Here is a 19,390-nt window from a genome sequence, read left to right on the forward strand (position 1 = left end):
TCTTTCAAATACAAAGCAAATAAAATATATATATATATATATATATTTATACATTATATTATCATATTTTCTTTCAGCTTTACAGAAAACAAATTGTGGATTCCCCTTCTAAAATAATGGAAACTTTCTCTCATTGAAGATTGATTGTTGTCCCTTATTGGGGGTGGCTTAGTATGCTTTCAGGCCAAAAGAATAGGTCTGACTATGGCAAAATTGAAGGAAACAGAATACTTTAAAAAGGAGGATGGTCCATTTCATCAAGCCAGGAGGCAGGACTTGTTGGAAAGTCTGGATAACCAACGCTGCTTCCAGTGGAAATATCAGAGGTTGGGCCCCCAGCCATAGCTCTGAGTGTCTGGCTCACCCCCTGCCCTCCATGTGCTATTATTCCTAAATTATTGTCCATTGTGTATTCCAAACCATTTAGCAATGGAGTATGTGATGGAAGAGATGATATGGAAGCTGGAGATTGTGGGATTCCATAAGGGCTTCCATCCCTCAAGTCTTGATAGGATTGTCCTGTCCCATCCAGAGAGAAAGTACCATTCATTAGTTGTCCACCAGCCACCTCTCCAGTGTTGCTGTAAATTCTGTTGTGGCCCAGCTCTGAGAGGATTTGGTCTTCTGAAAAGCAAGAAACAAAATTTTAGTATGAAAAAAATCTATCTGGTGCACTCTCATCAAAGACTGAAAAATACCTTCAAGTCAGAGGTTGAGAATGGTAGGCTTCTAGGTACTGCGAGATCACAACTCTCATCATCCCTCATTATCAGCCATGCTGACTTGGGATGATGCAAGACAGGATCCAGCAATGTTCGGAAAAAGCAATGTTTGCTTTTTTTTCCAGCTACAACATGCAGGGTTGCTATTTTTTGCCACAAAGCTCTCTATGTAGCAAACTCTGTTTTAGCAAGATCTCCTGCACCAAGCTCTATACTGAAGCCAAGCAAGTACCAATTTAAAGGCAATCAAATTTGCTCCTGGTTGCAATTGCATCTATATTCTTTCAAGTATTATAAATAAAAAATATACATACCAAACAAACCATTTGTGTATAAAGAAGAAGCATAAGAGTTATAAAAGGGAAGAAGCCACAATTAAAGTACTAGTTAACTTCAATCAACTTTCTGTTAAACAATCTAATGGCAGTCAAGTTTGGAAGAAATAGGTTTAAAACAAAAGGCTGATAAATACTGAAAATAAAGCTTCAATCCTGAACACATCTTGCTCTGGCATAAGGTCTTATGAATGCAGGAAGCAACTAAGTTTTTGGAAGAGAACTTGTCCTTCAGTGTTTCTCATGCATATAATTAGGGCTGCCCAGGCAAAGTCCTTTCTGAATCATTAAAATCCCAGCGTGTTGTGTGTGGGGAGGGTGGGTCATTGGGTCCAGATCCAATCCCAATCCTGCTGCAGCTTCATCAGATGGCTGGTTGACAGAATAGAAATGCTGACAAAAGAACTCAAGATATATGCAGTCCGGGCTGCTTCCACATGCAATGTTTTAGACCGGAACATCTCAGCAGAAATAAAGACCCAGCAAACTGGGCTTATGTTTAGGTTGTATAATAATTTTCCACATGGTTTGCATGAACTGCTAAACAATTTACTATACATTCTGGACAGGGTTTATTTCTATTACTTTAGTGATTTTGAATTTGTTTACTTCTCATGCTTTTAATGTGGGACAAATCCATCTGCTAAACCAAGGAGAACGACTGAAAATCTGTTCAGAGGCACCAAAATTTGGTGGTGGGGAAGGAATTCAGATGCCATGTATCAAATCCTTCAAGGCACATGGAGCGTTAGCTGGAGGAACTACTGTTCTAGGGCGCTCCTAAAAAATCTCACTCCTACTTCACTCAGGTCCTCCTGCATCTCACAAGGCATTGAAATACAAAAGGAGGATTATAGGAAATGTTCAGTTAATAGTTGATTGCCACAGGAATCAACATACCTCTGTACCTTTAGCAAACTCATTATCTGAATATTAAACTTTATGAAACCAAACTGATATTATCTCAGCAAGTTCAGAGAAACTCTAAGGTTACAAGACATTTTTTTTTAAATAAAAGGAGGAAGGAGCGATAAGAGACATCCAAAAGCACCATAAAGGCTGAGCATGCCCAGAAGCTGTGGAATACTCGCTGATCATTGGAAATGGGGAAAAGTCCCAGAAAACTGGAAGTGGGGGAGAGATAAGGGAGAGCAGAATAGCATACCCAGCAAAAGGCATGACTGGCTGGCTCCTTAAAAAGGAACATTTTGCACTCAGTGTTTTGTTGCAGGTGCCAACAGGGAATGGTCAAAAAGATCAAAGAGATGGCTGCAATGGTGCGACTGAAGCTCTGCCTATTTTTTAAGTGCATGAAGTGTGCAATCAAGTCTAGTTCACTACACCTTGTGCGATATTTAGAAAGCTGCATACACACACAGTCTGTCCTTTTTGATGGAGCCCAACTCATGCATCTGAAGCATAGGTGCATACAGGCTGCTCTAGACAAGGCATTCTCCAGCCATGAGGAGAAGCATGAATTAGAACTAAGCCTAGAAGGAACCATGGGAAGATACCTTTAAAAACTAGTGCTGTGTGCACTTTGAGTATCATCAGGAAGGTGTTCTGGACCTTGGGTGAGCACAGCATCCCTCTGCTATTCATTAAAACAACCCAGCTTTTTTCAGGCTTCTACACCAATCTGGAAAAGTGTCTGCTTTAAGAATCATATTAACTTGAATACTCCAAAGCATGCACAGCCCAATTAAGAACTGGGGCAGGGAGTGCACTGAATCAGCAGGTAGAACTTAGTTTAATTTTTAAAACCACCAGTTTAGATCTTTGTTCCTTCTGCAGAAATCCTGATTTCTGGGTGTCAGACAAGAAGGCAAAGCATTCTCTCGGGGTTTCCCAGGGATCTGCAAATCTTACTAGGAAGAAAACATGTTCCCCACTCCTGATCTAGGACATTTCTAAACATAAATAGGAGCCCTAATCTTAATTTGCCTCAGTTCTTTCCCCCATTCTGCCCCTGTTCCTGCCTACCTCTGAAGCTCAGCTCACTGTCACTAACTCCACAGTCCTCTGCAGAGCTCTCTTTCTCATGCTTGGTGCCTCCTCTGTTCCTCTTAACACTCTTGTAGAACTGGCCCCAACGATGTCGCCCAGCGTCCTTCTTCAGTCGCTTCTCTTTGGCTCTTCTGTTTTGAAACCAGACCTGTAACCACGGTGGAAAAAAGTAGTGAGAAGACCATTTTCTGTCCCACCACTTGAGAGTCGCTTCCAAGAATTCTTTCATCTTCCAGAAGATGGACAGGCCTGAACTGGGAGAGAGAAGATCAAGCCCTGTTCCTGCTATAGGGTGACTGCGTGGCCCTTGGTTCTAGCCCTCAGTTACCACAATTTTAAAATGGGGATGATAACAGCTTCCCTAAATAAATACTATTGGTAGTAATGGAATGACAGTCGCTGCAAAAAATTCTTAGGCTAAGGCATATGACATAATTAATTAATAATGAACTACCGTATCTACAAGACAACAAAGCACAAAAACGGTTCAGAGTTTCCTACCAAGGACTTTGGGTGGGGATGACTTGCATATATTGGAAGAACTTGATTTGCTCAATATTAGATATCACCTGTAAGTAAAGAGTTATAGGACAACTCCAAGGAACAGAAGCAAAAAGAAGCACGACATCATAATCACGTCATTATCCAAAGCTCTGCATGATATACAATAGCAACTGGTGTGTGTGTGCGCGCACATGCCTTGCCTTCCAAACCAATGTAGTGGCATGTGCACCCAGAGACAATCTGAGGCTCCTCAGTGCCTGCATCTGCCACGCTGAATATTTGCTTACTGACTCACCTGTTTTCCACAACCTAATTTTCCAGAATACTGTTTTTTCCCCCATGTTGTGGTTTTGCTTATGCTTCAAGATGTACAGCAAAGTTTTCTGGGTCCTTTCTAGCTGCACCAAGTGGGAAAAGTCAACATCTGCAGCTGCCACTGCTAATGTTCAGGGGTGGGTGTGGGGACAAAGGGATGGCTGTGTCCTCAGCACTGCTCTGACTTCTGCAATCAGAAGCTTTGAGAATCTATCCTTCCTAGCAAGGGGTTGTAGAAAGAGGGGGAAAGTTCCAACTCTAGGTGATAGTAGATCTTGGAGTAAAACAACTGACAAGTGAGTTAATAAAAAATAAAGGGGAAGGAAATCAGAACTATGATAGAAGAAACAATATTCAGAAACAAAATATAAAATGCAACAATGTGAACCTCTTACTGAAAATGTAGAAAAGGTAGATGGAAACTATAGAATCAGACCTACAGGCGTGAACGGGAAGGCACTCTGTACCCTCCTCTGTACTTTTACTAATTCCTCTTAATTTTGAATAATCACCAGCCAGGAAGAAGATGAAAACAGCTACAGAATTCTGTAGAAAAGAGAATGTACTGCTTTCCCCACCTGGGCATTAAGCTGCCCTGCAGAAATCTGACACAGTTGTTAAAGGAGCTGTGTGTGTAGGATTTGCTTGTTTGTTTGTTCGTTTAAAAGATTTGTATGGCTGTCCATCTTAAAACACAACTCTGGGCAGCTCACAACAGTAACAAAACCATAAATATAATTTTAAAAAATGAAACTAAAACCATGAACTGAAAAAACCCAGTGCTTTAGTCATCTCCAAAGAGGCCCCAACAGCCATCCATCATTTTCCAGTGCCTGGGTAAAGAGCCAGGCCTTGATGGCCTTCCAAAAGGCTGAAAAGATGGGGGCCTGCTGAATCGCCAAGGGAGGATGCTCCACAAAGTAGAAGTAGATAGAGAAAGGCTCATCTGAGTCTGGCATTAGAGCTCTATCAACCTCACAAAGCATAAGATTCTGAGATGTTACACCACAAGATTTTGGCCCATGAGAGAATGGGCTTCCATTTCTTTCTCTTTGGAACATGTTGCCAATTAGAACGTAGCTACTACATTTTCTCGAGAGAGGAAGGGGATGTTTCTACTCAGAGGGAGAACAGAGCAGTTCATCTTGGGGATCCATGTCCCTTACTTTTGCATTCATTCTGCTATGGCTTTAAATTTGGACTGTGTTATACATCACCTTGAGTAACTCTGAGCCCCACCCCCCACAAACAATGCTACAAACCAGCCAATCTTTTGTGTTGAAGAAAAAGTCAATATTGTGCCATGTGCTCACCTGTACAACCCGCATGTCCAATCCTGTCTCAGAGGACAGCTGTTCCCGCACATGTCTGGCTGGTTTGGGGGAGTTTTTGTAGGCATTTTTTAATGTTTCCAACTGTTTAGCTGTGATGGTGGTTCGAGGCCTCTTGGCTCCAGCCTCTGAATCATCTGCAATGGAACAGTTTCCTGTTATTTTGGAATGTGGAGCATGAACCAGAAGTCTACCCCGAAGATGCTCACATGACTGTGGGGGAGTTTTGAAAGCTGGTAAGAAAGACCACAGAGCATTTATTTGCATCTTTTTAGGGATACACTTTAGTTTTGATGTATACACAGTAGTGAAGTAAACCAGACTTCACTAAACTAATATAGGTAGTCCTTGATTAATGACAGCAATTGGGACCAGAATTAGTGACAGCAGTTCCAGCAGTCCTGGTTGCTATCGTTAAGTGAGGACCATGTGGGTCGTTAAGCGAGGACCTCAAGTGATTACAACTTCTGACTTCCTGCTGACTTCCCCATTGACTTTGCTTGTGGGAAGACAGCAGGGAATGTCAGAAATCATAATTGCCAAGATTACAATCACGTGCCCCGAAGGATGCTGTGATGGCTGGAACTCTGAGGACCAGTTGTAAGTACCACTCATTCAGCCCTGCGGTACGTTTGAATGGTTGCTGAACAAGTGGTCATTAAACAAGGACCACCTGTAAAACCAAACAGAATAAAGAGAGATGTGAAAAATCTGTTCAGCCTGATGTTCACGTAAGATAATTCAAGCGGCCACAGGACAATATGCATCTTCAATATTTTATTCCACTTTAATTTGATTTTTTTTTCATAGTAGTGCCAACTAGTTCATTTATAGCTTCTGCACATATATTCCTATTGCAATCTTAATGTCCCTGTACTTTCTACATAGGCAGATACATTGATTTGGGTTGTTTCCATTAGTTTTCAATCCACAAAGCTGAACCTGGAACAGGTGCCATATCCAGCTTAATTTTAAGGAAGGCAAATGTGATTATTCTAAGATTTGTAGTCGTTCTTGTCCTTCTACACCCAAGTTCCCTGTCTTGCAACTATGAAGTTCTTTAGACCTGCTTTACACAAATTCTGGTGGGACTACTTGCAGAAACACAAGTGCACATAAACTTACACTGTTTGGTAAAGGGGTGAAAAAGGGCATAAATAACGGTCCTCAACTTTGGTTATGAAATTACAGTAATGTTTTAACTAGGCATAATGGAACTAATTCCTGGTTAAATCTGCAATCTTAAAACTAGCAACTTTTGGCAAGTAATCCAAATGTATCATTTTAATTCTAGCTTAGGTCCCGATAACTATTAGAAAATTATTAGTACATTTTCACTGAGAGGCAACCATTTCCATCAGCAGTAAAACACTAGTGTTAAATACACACTGGAGCTAGAATTGCCAAGCTGGAATGCATAGAATACACATTTTTCTGAACTCTTGCCATGCGTCTCAGACTTAGCAGTCATTCTTCGAGTAGTAGTTCCTTTCTTTGCATCCACACATATAACCCCCTAATTAACAGAACGCCTCATATAAATCTTATATTTTCCCACATACCTTGGTAAGAGTGCGTCTTTGTAGCACTAGGACCTGTTCTCCTTCTATAGGTGGTTAGCAATGGACTTTGGCCGATAAGCTGATATTTCTCATCTCCCCCCTCCCCAAGCTCTGTGGGTTGCAAAACTATATAATACTGAAATCATTGATTACACTGAGCCCATAATAGAAATTGAGCAACATTCAATCCATGATCTCTTCGCCTCCCTCTCTACCAATCTCCTTTGCACAGGCAGGCATTGCATCACCCTAGCCCAATTGATTAGGTCAAAATAGAGTCCTTGATTAATGAGAAGTCAGGGCCTGTCAACATGAAATCCATTAAAGACCAGTTCAGTTTTAATTTCAGTCAGGCACTGTTGGGCAGTCTCTGTGGATTCATTAGCGTTGGTGATCTATAGACTTTTTCTGTCTGGCTTCCTTGAACCCAGCCCCAGTTCTGTTATTTTTTTACCTACAGTAAATATCGGCATTTTAGACCCTGAACTGCAAAATGGGAGACTTTCTGGGTGAAGGGCCAGATCAAGCTGAAGGGCAAGGTGTAGCCCTGCTGCTTCCAAGAGAGCTGTGCCTGGGATTACTTTCAGCTCTTGATGTTATTTTATGTGCAGCAGCTTGAAATGAATACAGATGACAAATATGCGAAGACAAAACTTCTTGTGGCACATCCAAATAAATAAAAATCAAATATATGGTCCAAAGCCCTGTACACTTCCCTCTCCTCAGTTCCAACCACCTGGTATACCCATTTGTGAACAAGCAGAAAAGGATGGAGGTGTTAGGGATGCTACACAAAGAAAGCTGAACCACAGGATAATGTTTTTCCAGGTGAAGCATTCATTCTGATAGGATGTATATCAGTTCCAATTTTAATATACCCAGTTAATCTCTCCTTCTCATATTATATCCAGTGGTGTGCTGGAGCCAGCTTGCACTGGCTTGCAAGAGCCGCTTGTTATCTTTTCTGTAATTCTGCAAGCCAGTTGAAAGCATGGCTCAGCCACAATGCCTAGCGTGCCAATCAGCTGTTCTGCAGCTAGTGGCATCACGGCAGCAATGGAGCCAGCAGAGCTGGTTCTGAAACATTTATCAGCATACCCCTGATTATAGCTGGCAGAAAATCAGCTTTCTAGGAACACGTTTCTAGGAATAAGAGGGAAGGGCTAAAACAATAAATGAGAAAGTAACAACCAATCCAGATCATCAATATAGTGCATTAGGCTCAACATGTGATCAGGTCTTGGGGAAGAATCAGAGGCAACAGTTGCATGCCATATTCTGGGCCACAAAAGACGTTGCATTTGGCTCTGTCCTCCTGGCGGCTGCAATCAGCAAGAGTACAGTACAGGAAGTGATGGGTACTGATCTTCCTAGATGGAGCAGGAAAATCCAAGCTGTCTTTCCAGCACTGCATTACTCTGTTTTCCAGCTCAAGCAAGTCATCCAAAACACCAGGTGCTGCCAAAGTGCACAGGAGCTGCAAATCTCTTAATTCCCTCTCTATAATTCACTTGTTGTTTAGTTGACCACTCATAAAACCAACTACAGCTGTAATGAAAGGGCCTAATTCTCAGTTCCCTTCAAGTCTTATACACTCTTATTAGCCTCCATCTCTACAAAATATTCCCCAGCCTGCTTTTCACATGTATCTAATTTAATCATTGATGGTTTATTAATGGCCTGAAAATAAAAGCGATCCAACTCTCTCCTCTTTCCCAAAATTGGTGTTAGAGGCAATTCTCATTTGACTTCTGTAAGCAGCTCTTCACCAGACTGAGCAAGAGAGAAGACACCATGGTGGTCAAATCTGTCCCATTTTTGCAAGGCCAGTATGTATGCTCAACCCTACCGTTCTGTTTGGCTGTTTCATAATCCTCCTTGCACACCAGGCGCCCATCTTCCATGAGGTAAAACTCATCCCCCGTGGCCAGTTGGCGGTTGCAGATAATGCAGGCAAAGCAGTGCAGATGATAGACAAAGTCCTGGGCTTTTCTGACCACCTGGGTGGGTGGGATTCCCTGCTGGCATGCTGTGCATTTTGTACCAAAACGCCTGCAAAAGAGGAGGAAAAGTGCCAATGCCTAGAAGCAGAGAAGGGTATATGCTGTGCAGAAAAAAGCACAAAGTATGAAACCACTGATTCTGGTTTCCAGGAAAATCTTTTTTTTCACATTTTAATAACAAATGTCTGTTCTTCTGACTCTACAAATAAGCCCCAAGTGGGTGGGTATGCCTGCTTAACCCACAAAAATCAGGTATATGACCAAAGATGCTACTCAAGCTCCCTGTATTGCAAATTGTTCCTTACAATGACCGCCAAACTCAGAATTAACTGTATATACTGTAAATCACTAATCTGAATAATTTATCTTGAATTTCTGGGTGCAGAATTGGGATTATCTGGGCCCCAATGATTATTTTTTAATTATAAAATATAAACATATCTCTTCTAGTTGCAGAAACTCATAAAGTATACTATTCTTAGCAAGGCACTCTGAAGAAGGTGGACCTTCAAAAGGAAGTAGAGGAAGGGGCAGAGTTGAAAGCAGCAGCCAACCCAATTATGCACGACATTTCACACAGAAGGCCTTTATCTTCTTCAGTGTAAAGCAACTGGGCTAATGGAAAGGTTGATTTTGATGGTCCTTTTAACTAAAGCTAGGGCAGGCTGAACAATTACCCCCATAAGGACCTAAGTATCTCATCTACATTAATACTAAATAAATTACTTGTGGTCATTGCTAGTATGGTAAATACAAGATTAATTTAAAGTGATAGAATCTGCAGCCTGCAATAACAGTGGCACCACACACCAGCTGTGGAGTTGTCCCTAGGAATGTATCTCTATAGAAACGTCTTAGCAAACATGTCCTAAACTAAGAAGAATGCCTAGTACCACTATCTGTTAAAGACAATGCCTACATCTACACACTGTGCTGAGCTACAAATTTTGGCTGACAAACCATAGTGGCTGAATTTTCACACCATGTTCCTTTCCACAAGTAGTTCAATGCCTCCCTTTAGTCAGCACCAGACAATTTCCCTAGGACAGGGGGGTGTTCCAACCCAGAAGACCTGCTTTGCTGGACCAGAAATGATCCTCAGATGACAACCAGCAGACTCTTACTGCAGAAACCGATTCTGTAGGTTTATTTACTTATTTATTTAAGTGGCTGTGCTGTTTTCAGCCTCTTTTCTAATAATGCTGAATACAATGTTTGACATTTCACTGCTATGGCATACCAAATTGACATCTTCCATTGATGCTGATATGGTTTGAATATTAACCATTGTTTTTCTTCCCCCAATTTTCCTTCCATTTTTAAGACTTAAGACTCAAGAAGGAGATCTTAAGAATGTGAGAGCTTGTGTAATTTTGCGTATTGGCCTAAAATGTATTGCTTTAAGTATAGACTTTGGATTCCCCTCCCCTCCCCTCCCTTCCCCCCCTCCAATGGCCAAAATGAGTGTTTTGGCTACTTTCATTAAACTCCATCAATCCTGACATCTCTTTCACTGTTAATAACTGCCAATACTCCAAATCCTATCAGCAGAGGTAACTGCAGGAGGAGTTAGAGGGGGAATTATGAAAACATCAAGGACACATAACAGAAGCTCCACCCTTTTTCTGCATGCACTGATATCCCATGCACTTGTACAAAAGATATGGAACCTGCACTGCGACAGTGCAATGTTGCTTCTGTTATTTTGATGAAAGCACTGGATCCTGCCAACACCTCTGGTCATCAGCTTTATTGTGAAGTCAGGACTTCTTCCTCACAGTGTGTATCACTTATAGAGAGATTCATTTGACTTTAACATGCTCCATTTTTTAAAGGAGTAACTAAGCTTTGTTGTTATACATTTTGGAAATAGCAGAAGGGATGTAATAGTCCTCAGGCTGTGTTATTTAAGTATGAAGTATTTTTTTTAAAAAAAGTTGTTCTGAAAATTCAGGTAAAAATCAAAACTCCCAACAGTTCTGTCTTACATTGGTCTTGTAAGTCATGAACGAATCCAACAAATAGCTGGATCTGAAGAAACTTTTGCCATACTTTAACCTGAATTCTGTGCTGAATTGGCACCTTAAGCTGGACTCAGGGTTGGTCCTTCTGGATCACAGCAACTGGAAGGGATGCATTTGTGTTGTGTAGTACTATCTTAAGATATTAGACCAACACCATGGAACCCTAGACTCAAATCCATGCAGCCATGGCACCTCACATGGGCCGAGCACTATTTCTTCCCTCCCAACCTACCTCAAAGTTTCTGTTGTGGGGATAATATTGAAAGAAGGTGTACTATGTATGCTGCCTTGGCCTCATGGAGGAAAAGTGGAATAACCATCTAGCAAATAAATAATAGACTTAAGTGCAGTATATTAAGCCACATAATGCATCTGAAGCTACATCATTTGGAGGAAGCACTGTGCCCTGATGCATAAATGTACTGGCTATTCTTATTCTGGCAATAAGAAAGACAAAATATCATTCACGGGTTAAAACAGTGTTTCTCAACCTTGGCAACTTTAAGATATGTGGACTTCAACTCCCAGAATTCCCCAGCTGGCTGGGGAATTCTGAGAGTTGAAGTCCACATATCTTAAAGTTGCCAAGGTAGAGAAACACTGGGTTAAAAGCTCACTTACTACTTTTTAAGTGTCCCCTCAGCCTTCTAGGAGAGCACACAGATTAAGCTGGCTGTAAGTAAAGGTAAAGGTTTCCCTTGACGTAAAGTCCAGTCGAATCCGACTCTAGGGGGCGGTGCTCATCTCCGTTTCTAAGCCTTGGAGCCGGCGTTGTCATAGACACTTCCGGGTCATGTGGCCAGCATGACGACTCGGAACGCCGTTACCTTCCCGCTGAAGCGGTACCTATTGATCTACTCACATTTGCATGTTTTCGAACTGCTAGGTGAGCAGGAGCTGGGACAAGCAACGGGAGCTCACCCCGCCACGCGGTTTCGAACCGCCGACCTTCCGATCGACAGCTCAGCGGTTTAACCCGCAGCGCCACCGCGTCCCTTCAGCTGGCTGTAGTACTGTAATAAAAAAGTATGAATGAAGGAAAATTCCAATTCAACTGTGAATTTAACTACAGTACACTGTTTTGCATATTGTCAAACAGCAATATGGGAATAAGAAAGCTACTTACCTTACAGGAATGTTACAAGGATTACTGAAATTATGTATGCTTACTGTTCAGGATGCTCTGAATAAATGTACATATCTTAAGTATAAAAAGCATTGTATTTGTTTAATCAATGTATATGCCACCTATCTTGTAAATACCTAAAAAGCAATGTACAATACAAAATCAAAACAAGGCAAGCTTTAAACTACTATTGACATAAAATATATAAAACTCTTCATGAATTAGAACATTTAAAGCCAGAAAACTCAGCCACAATACTTCCCAAGCTAAATAACACAATCAGGAACATTTCCTTTCAAACAGCCCCCAGATAAAAATCCTCCTTAAATTTTAGCACTCATACTGTTCTTTATTGCATTCAAGAGACTGATTTCCAGGTTGTTCAGGACCTCATTTGTTAATAGGACAACCATGACCCTGGTTGGGACAACAAGCAGTACAGTTTGCTTCAACACTAGGATAACACGTGCAGCTAAGTACCACATTAGTCTTTCTAGCTCCACACAATGCCATGGCTTCCAGACCAAACACAAAGATAGCTCAACATTATGTGCAGTCTAAATGTGTGGTTGCCAATATATGAGCTACAAAAGTCAGTCATAGGTATTTGTTACTACAATAGTCATAATGCTAGTTCAGAATCTAGAAGCATTCTCAAACTATGTAGCTATCCTTTAAAGGAGTGCCATCCATACTGAGATAAGACAACTCCTTGAATCTACCTACCCAGAATCAGTGCACAAATATCCACTCCCATTTTACTTAGAGGATTTGCTAATATTTGGAATCATCTTTGCCAGCATAAACATCCATGGAAGGGCAAGGAGGCAATTGACAGCACTTGCATGACTGTGCCATCCTGCATATGCTAAGACTTACATACTTGCATCAGATGTTAGGAATGTAAGTATGTGAAGGCAGTGTTTGCATGATGACATCAGTGAATGTGTGATATCATTCTTCCATCATCATGGTTTACTGCAGATGCCACTACCTGCCAGGAAGGGTGTTTTTCAAGAGTGGATACATCGCCATCTCCTTCAAGGCACTGGCCACCAAAGATGCAAAGATGCAATCACCACTCCCTGGATCCACTCAGTCAGTCTCACCTCAGCTATAACAAACACACTCAGATGGGCAATAGCTGAATGGATAATAGTTTTAGGCTTCATAAACTGAAACTAATTTTATTTGGTTGATTGATTGATTTATAAGACTTATATGGCCACCCATCTTGTAAAACACAACTCTTGGTGGCTCACAACAATAATAAAACGAAAGGCAAGAAAACCAGGCACCTGACTCACCATCTCCCATCCATCAAGCCATACAATCCTTCATCTCCAACCTCACCCCATCACAGCACCAAGGGAAAAAAACCAGCCCTTTATGGCTTTCTGGAAGGCTAAAAGGCTGGGAGCCTGCCAGATCCCAGGGAGAAGGGTGTTCTACAAGGCAGGGGTGCTATGGAAAAGGCATGTTTCTTAGGTCCCACTAGATAGCAACATTTAAGGGATGGGAGCTAGAGTGTACCCACCTTGTCTAGCCTGGTGGAGTGGTCAGATACCCTCAGGGAGAGGCAGTCCTAGAAATAACCTGTCACCATGCCATGTAGGGCTTTAAAGATAATAACCAGTAGCTTGAACTGCACCCAGAAAGAAACTGGAAGTCTGTGCTACTTGCGCAGCAGCAGTGTAACACGAGCAAACTGAGGGATGCCTAGCACTGCTAGCTGACACATTCTGGACCAGTTGTAACTTCTGGATGGTCTTCAACGCTGACCCAAAGGCACCCTCCCAAGCAGCATTCAAGCTGGTGTAATTATATCCTCAAAATAATTTGCAAATCTGTCATAGCAGACCTCTAAGGACTTCAACTCAGGAATAATAAGAGGAGATAACAACAAATCTAAATGATTTGGAGAAGCTCTTCTAGGCACTTAAATGAGAATGCAATGGAGAGGGCATACTTTGTTTCTCCATTGCCCTCACTGACCACAAGAGATGTGCTTGTGTGCCTAACACTTGTCTGACTGCTCTCATGACAAATCATTACATTTCTGAAATTATGGCCATCTTCCACCCTTTTTCATGACTCGGAGTACCCCCTCCCTCAAATAAGGGAACAGAAAGAATTAGGAGTGGCTATGTTGGTAGCCTATTGTGCCCACCTTGATGGGTGCACAGACCAAATTGCTACTGGCTATTGGAAATTCCACCAGAGCATTCTAGGATCCATCAAATTCCATTAGTCTTAAAGCAAATATTTTAACAGCAAGTCACTAATGCTATATAACTAAACCTCACCATTTAGTAGTCAGAGTAACTTTAGTCCTTCACATATCTAAGTTTCAACCTCCTCACAGCTTAAGGAAAAAGACTAACCCAAAGTATGTTCTGGCCTGTGCAGCAGTCTGAGGACAAATTGAGACATCCTTATTGGTCTCAGTGAGACCATGAAGGTCTGAACCAGCCCAGACAGGATTCTCTTACTGTCAATGTTGAAGTCCTTCAGATTGACCAAATATGGGTTCTCCAATGCTATAGTGAAGACATCCTTAGCCAGATCAATCAGAGAGGCTGTTGAGCTGCAAAGTGGGTGGTCCACTCCCAATTCTACCTAGTTCACTCACTTGAAAAAAGATTTCAGAAGGGTTTCCTAGTGAATACAAACCTTTAATGATTACAGCAATGCCTCACCACTACCTGTCTAGTTTAGGCTTATACAGAACTGAAACTGCAGGTGAGAAAGCTAGTTGTTATCAAAGTACACCTATCCAGTGGCTTTTTTATTCAGAATTAAGTCATGGACTTGGGCAGCTTTGTTATGAATCAGTCTGGCAGGGGCAGTAACATCTCCAGGTGAGGAACCAGAAGCCATGACACCAGTACTTTGGAAAGAAAGGCAGGGCCATTGAAAGAAAGAATCTGCATATCTGTATCCTCTGAACATTCCCATCTTATCACTTTCTCAACCTGCAATTAGCTATATGTGTGCTTCTCATCCTCTGTAGAGGGCTAAACTATTGGTCTCCAAAGCCCCAAAAATTAAGATAGCCAAGAGGAAGAGTGAATAATTAATCATTTCAAGTACATCCAAATGTTTCCTCCAAGGACCTTCGAAATAGTCTATCCAAGCTAATCTGACTCCCTAATGATCTATTTGCTGTAGGTACTAGCATTTCGTTCCTGCTTGTTATTTTCAAATCTACACTTAAAATGTTGGAGGTATACTCCTTTTACACAATCACATACAGTTCAACTTTTAAAGCTTCTGTCTGCCAGACCATCCCTAGAGAAGCACACACTTAATCTGTTTAATGTGTGGCTTGCATGCAGCTGCAATGTCCTTCTCTCTGCCCATTAGAGATAGACGATGTTCTTGGGATGGTTTATATCACAAAGTCACATTAAGGAGCTGCATATATTTTAAATGCCAGAAAAGCAGAACCACAGCATTTCAGTTCACCCACATAGCACTTTGACATTACAGCTTGCTTTTCCAACCTAAAATATGGATAGTTTCTTTGCAAAGACAGAGGGAAAAAGCCTAAAATGTGTTTGTAGAAATTCATCTCTTAATTCCTGTTAGTCATCCAATGCATGACAATTCTTTTAGCTACTGGACAATAGTGTGGTAATTGATAATTTAAGAGAAGTTTAATATTTTAGTGGTCAAGGGCTATATATTGCCTACAATAACTTACGCAGATAATAGTTAAACAAAGTGTCTGATCTTTTCGATTATACTGAATAATTATACTTTTACTCAAAATAATATCAGACCTGTGCCAGATTGTGCAGTATTTCAGATTTGACCCCCCAAAAACATTTTGGAACATGCAGGGGCAGGAATGTAGCAAGTTTTTTTCCCCAGAATTGTGCAGTTGCCTTCACAGTCGCTGTGTGATCCCAGGAAAAAATGTGGTTATAAACAGGTGCTACTTCTACCACCTTGCATGCTCTGAAGCACCATTTTGGCACTGAATCCCAAAACTTAACAACTTTAAGTGAATACAGACCTACTGTTGTATTTAATATTTCTATTAGAGTAGCTAATGTTTAACTAGTAAATGTGTTCATTTGCTCCCATAATAATATTAGATTTTAAGTTTACTCCATAATGCAGATCACAGAGATATTTATCTCTGTGCATTACATCCAGGGCTTTTGAACTTTGATGTTGGAGAACACTGCTGAGAATACCATGGACAGCCAAGAAAACAAACAAATGGATCATTAAACAAATCTACCCAGACTTTTCACTCAAGACGCAAAGGCTCAAATTATCCTACTTGGGACATATTATACGAAGACCTAAGTCTCTGGAGAAGGCTCTAATGCTGGGAAAGCTGGAAGGAGGGTGACCAGCAGTAAGGTGGATCAATTCAGTTTCAGTGGCAATGCGAGCATTGTTGGAAGACCTGAAAGACCAAGTTGGGGACAGTCATCATGGAGAAGCTCTATCTATGTGGTTGCTAGGAATCAAAAATGACTTGATGGCACATAATCAATCAATCAATTAGTAAGTAGTGAAGTTTCCTTTGTGTTGGAGGAATTTCTGCTGAGGGAAGTAGATAAACTGGCAAGGAATCCCTCCCAGTCATCTTCCCCAGCAAACAACTTCTACCTGATCTGAGTGCCTTCCTTTCTAGAAAAAGCCTATTTGGATCCAACCCAATGCACACAAGAACACAGAAGCTACCTTGTTCATTGTCAGGCAAAGGAATCATGCAGCTGACTTAGTGATAAGATTATGGTATGAGAGATTATAGTATGAGCTTTTCTGCACAAGCAGAAAAACTGATCGCTCAGGCAAAACACATGAAAGGCATCACCAACAATGAGATTAATCCAGACACTTGATATACTTTTGTTTATGCCAATAAAGTAACTTTTCCTCTTCCTTAAATAAATTTGGACTATTTTCTACAGCCAACTGTTTTCCAGCCAGCTATAACACATGAAGAGACAGAGCTTGCAGAAAGATAGTTGGGGTCCGATAATAAAAATCGTGTCGCTGCTACCAGGTTGCTGTCCGTGGTCCTGAAACCAACAGCAGCAAACATTTTTCAGGCCTTGCATCTGGACTATTACTTCTGCTGCCCCATTTTCACATATTCCCTAACGGACTTTACAATTAACACTTATTTTTACATCTGGCAGTAGCAAACTAGATTTTCCACAAGCCAATATCCATTTCCTCATCTAAGCCTCAGACCCAGTGATTTAGTACAGTCCTACCTACCTGGATAGCCAGTCTTCTGCCAGAAACTCCAAGCACCATGATTACATTTTAATACATCTTTTTGCTTCTATTCACATGGTGTGAAAAATGTTCTGCTCTTGTAGAAAACATGTCCTTTAATGGCACCTGTCAAAGCCTATCAACAGTCAGGAAATGTGGCTAAGTAAATAATGCCATTTGTTATTGTGGGCAGTAGCAGCAACTTCTGGACATCACATCAATCAGTTTTTAAAAGGCAAATTAATAAAAGGATATGTAGTGGCATAAACACATTAACATGGAAAATTCATTCAATTCCTCCCCCAGCAAATACCCCTGTGAGTAATATAGTAACAGCCAGGCCCCTGAAAGGGAATTTTTAGCTACAACACTAATATTCAGCAGCCAGTGAATTTGCAGGGGATTGGATATACTGTTCAGTTGTGTTCCTCAAAAGGACTCTTCACATTACAGATTTCAAGGGTGCTTCTATGAGATTTAAAGTCTATACCATAAAAAAATCAGATACGGTATAAAAACCATCCTGATATATTTATCAAAGAGCCAGAATTGCTAACTGCTTCCTGCACAACAAATCCATATGTGAATGTGCCCATATTTGCAATGTACAATCAAGGTCAAGAACCACACCTTTAGGCTGGCATACTTTTTCAAAGATTGCAGCATGACACTTTCCTCAAATCATAGGGCTGACTCTTAATCTGCTCTGCATCTGGCACAAGCTTCTTCTTCCTGCCTTCCTGTTCTTATTTCCTGTCTGTGTTCTTCATCGGCCACCTCTACCACCATTAGCAACCTAGAAATCTCTTTGCCCTTTAATTAACTCTTCCTTTCTCACTAGCTGCTGGATGGTATCCTGGAACATTTTTTCCAGACACAACTACAACAGCTACCACTTTTTTCATGCCTGGCCTTTTCCCTAAAGCATTTAGCTCTACACCATAGTGCTGCTATACCCATAACGTAGTACACATATCAGAATCTTGAATTCATCCCTTGGGATCATTGCATCTTGTTTCCTCTTGTTTTTCTTTCCACCTCATGTCTGATTTAAACTGCAAGTTCCTCAGGGCAGGGAGCTATCATTTGCTCATGGAACCTTTTTTGAAACACCTTGCAAACAATATATGACGATGTTAGCCCTTGAAGGTAGTTCAGACAAGAAGTACAACCATGAGTACCAGCTCTATCTTTATTGTAAGGTTATATTAACAGAAGCTTGCAAGACTGAAAGTATTTTCTCCCTCCTCTCATTTTACTCTCTAGAAAACTAGGGAGGGTCCCTTCTGAAATGCTTCCCACACCCACTCTTCTCCTTCTGTGGGCTGAGATCTCTTTTACATGCCAGTTGTCCAGTCTGCGGCTCTTCCTCCTGTCTCCCAAAGTCATTCCCACATACTGTTACAGATGTTTATGTAAAACAAATTTTATTACAATAAGTTCTACATAGACTTTTGTTTTTGTTTGCTGTAGAGTCCAACAAACTGAATATATCTATGAATATAATTGAAAGCTATGCCAACCTGGCAGATCTACCCTCAGATACCTGCAGTCATTAAAGAACTTCAAAAGTCTCCATTCATTCTGAAAATAAGTTTGTATGTGCTAACCCTAAGAAGCTACACACAAGTCAAATGTCTGAGCAGAGAATGCCATTCATAGGCAGCTGTGAGTACTATGGAATCCACTGGCCAGAGCATCAACTTCTGCTGACCCATAGAGCTTGGCCATAGCTTGAGATGCTGCCAGGGCCATATATGATGCTGTCAGTGTAATAACTTTTTCATCACCTTCTACAGCTTTTTCCAAAAAGTATCTGAGATGTGTTGGGCTTCCACTTCCATGATAGTTGGGCACTATGAAACTAGAAGTCCAACCTATCTGGAATGCCCCACAATAAAGGAAGCCTGCTCTAGAGTGATCAAGAAACAGAAGCCAACATGATTAAAGAAGACAGGATGACAGGATGACACTCAGTTCTGAAATTGTCTAAGCGAGGCCAGAGCTAATGAGCTGCACTTGATAATTGAAATGAATTTGCCTCTGGTCCAGGCATTGTGATTGTAAGCCATGAGGAGCAGTTGTAGCACTTCCCCAATTACTTCATTATAAGCAACATTTTATGTACTTTTCCCTATAGCAAGGGTGTGCAACTTCCCGGCTTGGGGACCACAACTCACTTCAAATGCAAGAGTCTTTCCAGTGACTCGTGTT

The 19,390-nt window shown here is 41.2% G+C and overlaps 1 protein-coding gene across 1 annotated transcript in view; it reads right to left on the bottom strand.

The window, feature by feature from the left end:
* Window positions 1–232: 232 nt before the first annotated feature.
* LHX4 (LIM homeobox 4) overlaps window positions 233–19,390 on the bottom strand; it is a 58,772-nt gene continuing 39,614 nt past the window's right edge. The window contains exons 3-6 of the mRNA XM_063300169.1: window positions 8,626–8,828; window positions 5,197–5,351; window positions 3,041–3,212; window positions 233–624 (exon numbers count right to left, since the gene is read on the bottom strand). Coding sequence (XP_063156239.1) covers window positions 233–624; window positions 3,041–3,212; window positions 5,197–5,351; window positions 8,626–8,828 — 922 coding nt within the window. The remainder of the gene's footprint in view (window positions 625–3,040; window positions 3,213–5,196; window positions 5,352–8,625; window positions 8,829–19,390) is intronic.

The sequence above is a fragment of the Candoia aspera genome, chromosome 3, assembly GCF_035149785.1.
Source record: "Candoia aspera isolate rCanAsp1 chromosome 3, rCanAsp1.hap2, whole genome shotgun sequence".
NCBI lineage: Eukaryota > Metazoa > Chordata > Lepidosauria > Squamata > Boidae > Candoia > Candoia aspera.